This window comes from Phocoena phocoena, chromosome 5, assembly GCF_963924675.1.
Source record: "Phocoena phocoena chromosome 5, mPhoPho1.1, whole genome shotgun sequence".
Taxonomy (NCBI): domain Eukaryota; kingdom Metazoa; phylum Chordata; class Mammalia; order Artiodactyla; family Phocoenidae; genus Phocoena; species Phocoena phocoena.
In genome coordinates, this window is record NC_089223.1 from 50,600,849 (window position 1) to 50,608,920 (window position 8,072).

At 42.4% G+C, this 8,072-nt stretch overlaps 1 protein-coding gene across 1 annotated transcript in view; it reads right to left on the minus strand.

Moving 5' to 3' along the window:
* The window catches only part of MOB1B (MOB kinase activator 1B), a 52,415-nt gene extending 46,938 nt beyond the window's left edge, over positions 1-5,477 (minus strand). Inside the window, exon 1 of the mRNA XM_065877777.1 lies at positions 5,308-5,477. Coding sequence (XP_065733849.1) covers positions 5,308-5,321 — 14 coding nt within the window. The 5' untranslated portion in view covers positions 5,322-5,477. The remainder of the gene's footprint in view (positions 1-5,307) is intronic.
* Positions 5,478-8,072: the final 2,595 nt, after the last annotated feature.

Genomic DNA, 8,072 nt, shown 5'->3' on the forward strand with positions numbered 1-8,072 from the left:
GATATAAAAATCCTGAAAGTCAAGGAAAAACTAAGATAATGTTTCAGTTTGAAGAAGGCAGCACAAAACTGGGTATGATACATGATTCCTGACTGGATCCTTTTGCTGAGGATGACATTATTGGAGCAACTAATGAAACTAAATGGGTTATCTGGATAAGGAATATATGGGAGTTCTTTGTGCTATTCTTTGCAGCTTTTCTAAAAATTTGAAAATGTTTCAAAATAAAACTTAAAAATCACTTCTGCAAATGAACAGGTTTCACAGCTACACTTTAATTAAGCATGCTATAAACGATGGCCTTAAGTTAGTTAATTGATACAAAACAAAAATGGAAGTTATACCCCTGAAACTAATGTTATACATCAATTATATCTCAATCTTTTAAAAAATGGAATGTTGGAAGAAAGGAGAGTTTAAAACTTCTCTATAGACTTAACATTCCTAATAGGTACCATTTTTCTTGTATTTTTCAAGAAGTAACACAAGTATTCTGCTTCAAAACCTCCTAGTCAAATATACATTTGAAGACAAGTACTACATGTGCTTTCATATATCAGAAACTCCAAAGATACAAAAACTCTTCAAGTACATCAAGGAAAAAAAGTCGTTAATGGTAAAAGTAATCACATAGTAATTATTTTGCACTCTGTAATGTAAAACAAAAGCAATCCTGTATCAGATGGTAAGAGTAAACTAAGGACAGCCAAGTATTGATATTTTCAATTCCCAAAACTATAATTCTGAAAAGATGACCATACTTACTTCAACTCCCTCCCCCCCACCCCCGAAAAAGCATAACTTATTAAATTGGTTGGTCAGATAACAAAACTGCAAAGATAATACTTGGTCAACAGCCACTCAAAGTGATGCTGTAGAAGTATACTGACATAAAAAATTCACAAGTGAAAAACCTGGTCTATGGACAGTAGGGATCCATTTGTGTATTTTTACATATGTACAAACAAAAACGTGACAGAAAAGATTAGGAAGTGATATCACAAAATACAATAGTTATCTCTGAAGGTGTGATTATGAGAGATTTTTATTTTCTTCCTTTTCTTAAAAGTATTTTGTGATTACTCCAACATGTGTATTATTCTTTCTTTTTTTTTTAAACATCTTTATTGGAGTATAATTGCTTTACATTGTTGTTAGTTGCCGCTGTATAACAAAGTGAATCAACTAGTATTATTCTTACACTAAAAATAAAAGTCAAAAATAATCTTAAAGTATTATTTAAATTTAAAGGTTTCTATTTTCTCTTCCACCATTATATTCCTGATGACGCTTAGAAAGCAGTCCTCACAGTATGAGATATTAATACCTGGTCATGAAAGATTTCTCTTAAAAACAAGGCCTATATGAATACCACCTTTTTATATAATTTTATCAATTAGATATACGGCAATATGAGGTAGGTTCTCTGGATCTAGACTGCCAGGATTCAAATCCCAGCGACCCCACTGACTAGCTACATAATTTGAACAAATTATTTAACATCTCTTTGCCAGTCTCTTCATCTGTAAAAATGGGGCTCCTGCTAGTTATTAAATTGAGTTACTTATCTAAAGCATTTGGTGTCTGGCACATGGTAAGCACTTAGCAGGCTATTTTTATTATTAATTTCTTTTACAGGTGAGGATATTGAAGCACTAAAATCAGTTGAATCATCTGCCTGAGAACAAAATGCTGGTATGGGGGGCGGGGTGGGGGGAGGTGTTTGGAGGAAAGAAGGAGGTAAGAGAGAAGAGAGAAGTAGAAGGAGACACAGAGAGACATATAAACACAGCTAAAACCCTGTGTCCCCTTTCCCAAATTGCTATTCTTCTGAAAACACAAATGGCAGCTGTCTAGCATAATGTTCAATAAATATTTCCTTCCTTTCCCAACCTCTTTGTTTCTTCCTATACAGAAACAGACCTGGTTTATATTCATTCTCATTCCTAAACCACCTTCCTACAAACTTCTGTTTTAAAGTTAACTATATTTGTTCTAACTCTGTTCCAACCAAGCAGTCTTACATTAGGAAATTACACCTTGGTTTTTTCCTAGTCAAATGTTTCTGTGGAATTCCATGTCAGAAGAGACTTGCAATCTAAAAATGCTAGAAACATAGAGAACACTCTATATAGTTTTTGAATGACTGTTAAGAACTCACTCTGATCCTAAATCTCCCTCAATTTTATACGCATAAAATGTCAGGAGAGGAAAAACCCTAAGTCAAGAGACCTGTGTTCCAATTCTACCCAGGCCAATACTTAGGCCAGTAACGTGAGGTTGGTGATTTTGCCACTTTAGCAAAAAAGAGAGGAGTAAGCTGTGCTACTGATAGACCCCATCTAGCTCCCAAATTCTACAGCCTCTTGAACAAACCTGAAAATGGAGAATTCACAGGCAATTTCATGCCCCCATGATGTTTCCTCTAACTGAAATCTCCCATTTCCCCTTACCCTTTTAGAGAACTCTTGTTATACCTTCCATTAACTATCCATCACTTCTTCCATGAAATCTTCCCCCTGCTCAAATAGAACACAATGCTCTGTATTCTTTGGACCCCTATGCTTGTATTGCGTCTATTACAGATGACTGTTTATACACTGTCTACCATTTCTAGAGTCTCACATCTTGCACAATGCCTAGCACACAGAAGGTACTACGGATGTGTTTAAAGATTTGAGTCTATAAAGTTAAATTAGGTTCCTGTGAAGTTTTTGTATGCACTATCTGGGAGTTTAGCTTAATCTGAAGACACACACAGGCCAATATGCAGCACAACCAAAGGTTTGTCCCAGTTAGAATCAAAGCAGTGCAAATTTATTCTGAACCAGTGCCTACACCAGTGCCTGCACAATGAATGATGTTTTTTATTTTGTTTTGCTTTTTGCAGTACACGGGGCTCTCACTGTTGTGGCCTCTCCCGCTGCGGAGCACAGGCTCCGGACACGCAGGCTCAGCGGCCATGGCTCACGGGCCCAGCTGCTTCACGGCATGTGGGATCTTCCCGGACCAGGGCACGAACTTGTGTCCCCTGCATCGGCAGACGGACTCTCAACCACTGCGCCACCAGGGAAGCCCTGAATGATGTTTTTTAAATCAATAATTCTTTTCTTCTATCTTAAAGCCCTCAAGAGTTATGAGTCATCAACTTCATAACCCTATCTCACATTGCCCTTATTTTTGCAGTTTCATCCACTTATAGCCGCTTTACAAATAAGCTTCCAAGAACTGGAGAGAAATATTTGTATTTAACTCCTAAACTGCAACTCTTATTTTCTCTGCTTATCTGTTGGTACAGAAATAATATTCAGGAAATTATACCAAATAATAGATAATAACCAAAACTTTGTTCTTTCACTTCTGGTAATAATTATTTCTACTTACGAGGTGTTCACTTCAGATTTTAAACGATCAGTGGACAAAAATCAAAACCAAAAATATTAGATTAACTTTTTTGGACTGTCAAGCAGCACACGGGCAAAATATCTTGAGAATTTATTAACTGCTACGTGTGACCTGACTGAAAAATTGTGTTCCAAATAGTACAAACCCTCTAATGTGCTATCTACATTAGTTATGGCAAGATTCTTCTTATGCAGCTAATATGCTTCAGGATAATGAACTTATCCATTACATTTCTGTAATTATTACTGAGCCATGGAAAAGCAGGATACTATTGTATTTATATTCAGAAAATACCACCCAAACCTTCTCTATCCCCTAGTTTCAGCCAAATATGGTTCTTCCCTGCTTCAAACAATTTTAGCTATGAGTTCCAAGAGACACAGGCCCATCAGAAGCAGTCAAGGACACATCTACATTGCTATTTCAAAGACAGCTTTTAAATTCTTGAAGAAATCAAAAAACAGCAATGCAAAAAATACTCAAGATGAGAAGTTTCAAGTGGAGATGCTTGGCTATCTTGATTCAAACTAAAATAGGAAGCAAAGACATTTATGAAATCACTCAGTCCTCTCATCTAGTACTACCTATCTGACAAACTCAGAATCAACTTCTAGGATGAGCCTAAGAAAGAGGTTTCATAAGCTCAAATGTGTTAGGCACGTTGACACAAGCCAGGCACCCCCTATGCGTATTAGAAATATTAGCAAGTCCACCTGCCGGTTAGCCTCTGTGATGGCTCAGTTTTGCTTAAACACCCTAAAAAGGATTAACATTCTAGATATAAGCTTGTGAAAATAAGGGTTAATTAAATTCTCAGGATTCAGGTGCCAATGTGATGACGAAAAATTATGGGAGGTGGGGAAAGAAGAAAATCTTTAAATGCTAATTTTCTCCACAACGGTAAAGGAGCATATGGGGTGGGTTTCAATCTCCGAGTTTTTATTAGCTTTCTAACCAGATTAAACAGAGGTGAATCACAGCGAAGCCTTCAAAAGAGTAATTCCCCAGGTTGTAAGGTCCTGTTTTCGGAGGACCTGAGGCTTGTCTGCTGCCACCATACTCCCATCCGGCCACCCCATCTTTCTGCCCATCCCCCTCAACTCGTCTGCAATAAACGATAAGGGAAATAATGACGAGCACTAAATGTGACGTTGAGTTGGCATTTACAAATGATTTGCAAAACAACTCTCTAATCAACCCAGGGCACACTACCCAGACCCTATATGGTGGTTGTCTAAAAAGACAGAGCCCATACTCTTCAGGGTAGCACGCTGGGAGGAGGGGCACCTCGGGAAAGCAAGGCGCTCCAGTCCCCAAGACCCCAGGTTGTCACCAGAGGATCCTGACGCGCAAGCAGCCGCGTTGTGTCAAATCCACAAGACTTGTCACCCCAACTTCCCACTCCTAAAACCTAAGTGGGGTATGAAAAGGGTCCTAGGGTGACGGAAGAAAGTAGAAGCTCTATCTTCTGTGCTTGGGATACAGAAATAAAAGCAATGAACAGGGGAGACGGAGGCAGACGACCGGGCACGCGTCGGATACGGGTCCTGCGGAAGAGTGGGAGGTATCTATATAGAGCGTGCAAACAAACAAACGCAAGAGAAGAGCAAGAGGAAAGGTTGGGGTGATGGAGAATTGCGGACGCAGGCATCGGTGTGTGTCGGGACTTCGGGTCCGGGGAGAAAGAGCCTCCTTGGGGGCCGGAGGATTCCCCGCCTGCTCGAAGCGGGCCGGGGAGGCGGCGGCGGTCAGGCAACGCGAGCATTCGGGGCAGGTTCCCCGAGACCCGGTGGGTGGGAACGCCCGGGTCAAGCAGCTAGGGGCAAAGCTGGGAGAAGGGTGGGGGACCCGCGGCCCAGGTCTCCTGAACAAAGCCGGTGCGCGCTGGGCCTGGCTACTCACAACAAGAAGCTCATGTCGGCCGTGGCGTGGGTTGCGGGCTCGGCGGTCGCGAGGCCTCGGGGTGGCGGCGACGTAGGCGGCCAGGCAAGGAGAAGAAGGAGGAGGAGGAGAGGATGAGGAGGCGGGGAGCGCCGGCTGCTCGGCGGCCGCAACTTGTTCGGCTTTGCTAGTTCCAATGGCTGGCAGAGGGTGCGGAAGTGGGAAGCGCAAGGCTTGAATCACTCAGTGGGAGGAGAAGCAAAAAGGGGCGGAGAAAGGGCCACTCGCCTCCTCCAAAGAGAACAACCACCGCGACCGCAGCGCTGCTCCCCCGCCACTTCGCCTCCAGCCCCTCGCTGCCCCTACCCCGTGAGCTCTCGCGAGAGCGGCGCGCGCCCACCCTGCCCCTCCCGTTGCGACCCAGGGTCCCCTACTTTCTGGACACCTTTGCAGCCCCGGGCCACGCCCCGCAAGTGTGCTGGGGCCACCCGTTTGGTCGAGGCCAGTCCCCCCGGTTGGGGGTCGTGGCAGAGCGCTCCGAGCTGCTTAGCTGGGTTTCAGCGGTCAGGAAGGAAATTGGCTGCAACTCTGGGATGTCAGAGTCCTGCAGGGAGGGATGGAATTGCCACCAGAGTTCTGCCCACTGTGAGTGCCCAGATGAAATGTTATGGAGTCTCTCTACTACGTATGTAAAAACAGGAGTGAGTTTCATCTGGTTGGAATGGTTTGGGTGTGGTTCCGCCAGAAGAGAGGAAAGGATCTAAATGGGCTTTCAAGGCCCCTGTCGTCTTATGGGCATGTTTTAAACTCTAAACAAGGAGATGGTTAGGGTCCATCACTGTCTGAACAGGCAAGTGAGGCTGTCAGCAGCAGCTGGGAAAACTGCTGTGGTGACATATCCAAGTTATATGGAGCAAATAGATTATAAAGCCTTGCCCTGGGCCCCTTAACTATGTGAAATGCAAGTCCTTCTATAAGGGGGTACTGAATTCTTTCTAGCTTCTAAAATGTTTTGTGCATCAGAGTGCTCAGTGGCTACAATGGACTTGAGCCCCATAAATGCTTAATCAGCGTTGCCACCAGCCCACCACAGCATTATCGATTTGGGTACCGATTTATTCTACAAAGAGATGTCCATCTTCTTTACTCACAACACCCGTCAAATCTACAAGTAACTTTTTCAAAGAATCTTAACAAAATTTAAGTTCTGTGCAGCTAGTAACCCACCTTGGGCTAATAGACTTGAAGGAGGTGCCAATATGAAATGTGTTCTGTTGAGTTTATGTACTATTAGTTTGGCATGTTAGTAAATCAAACCATTTTTTAAAACAAGAAAATATTGAAGTGTTGATACTATCTCAGGAACAGCAGAGGTCACTGGAATAATTTGAAAAGACTTAAGGCTCCAAAGGTGCTAGAAAGGAGGGAGAAGGAGGCGTTATCTTACTATACTGAAAATCATGGATTTATGACACAAAAGCCCTGTGTTCCAGATTTTGATATGATACAGATTTAATATACAATTCCATAAGGGTCTTCTGACAATGACTTGAATGACCAGATTAGGATATTATCTTTTATTTTCGGAAGAGTAAGTCTGTAAACCTGTTAGAACAACAGTTTCACCCCCTTTAAAATGAGCGCTTTGGATTATTACATGATCTCTAAGATATCTTCCAGTTTTAAAATTCTGTCATGCCAGGGACATCCTTTAGATTACTGGCAGACAATTTCCATCTGCTCCCTGGTTTGGTAGGCTGGTTTATGTAGCCTTGTTTTTGGTCTAATTAAATTTAAATGAATCCTATGACTCTTGAGTCAGGGCAATGATTGGGAGAGGACAGAATCTGCAAAAATACTGAGTTCTTTATCATACCACTAGGAGAATTGCCTGAAAGTAACAGCTGATAAAACATAAATGTATTGGTCGTAAAAATGAGAGAGGTGTCATGTTAATAATACAAAATATAATTTCAGAGGTTAGACATTTAAATCAAACAATGGCACTTAAAATTATTCAGCACTTAAAAATATTGGGCAGGGCTTCCCTGGTGGTGCAGTGGTTGAGAGTCCGCCTGCCGATGCAGGGGACATGGGTTCGTGCCCCGGCCTGGGAAGATCCCACATGCCCCGCGGCTGGGCCCGTGAGCCATGGCCGCTGAGGCTGCGTGTCCGGAGCCTGTGCTCCGCAGCGGGAGAGGCCACAGCAGTGAGAGGCCCGCGTACCGCAAAAAAAAAAAAAAAAAAAAAAAAAATTGGGCAGTTTAGAATCAAAGAGAGACTATATTCAAATAGAGATTTCTAATTCCATGTTCTTCTTCACCAATCCAAATTTCATATCACTCTCTTCCTAAAATTTCAATTTCAAGAAATTACTCTCCTAATCAAAATCTTATTTTGTTTATGAAGCAAGATTATTAAAATTTATATTCTATGGGGCTTCCCTGGTGGTGCAGTGGTTGAGAGTCCGCCTGCCGATGCAGGGGACACGGGTTCATGCCCCGGTCCGGGAAGATCCCACATGCCATGGAGCGGCTGGGCCCGTGAGCCGTGGCCGCTAAGCCTGGGCGTCCGGAGCCTGTGCTCCGCAACGGGAAAGGCCACAACAGTGAGAGGCCCACGTACTGCAAAAAAAAAAAAAAAATTATATTCTATCCACCAGTTTCTCAAAGAAGTGGAATTATAACATGAATAGAATAGAATAGAATGTGAGTGGGTATATGCCTTCACATATCTTTAAATATTCATTCAAGTTAATTTCTTATCATAATAAACAAGTAAGTATA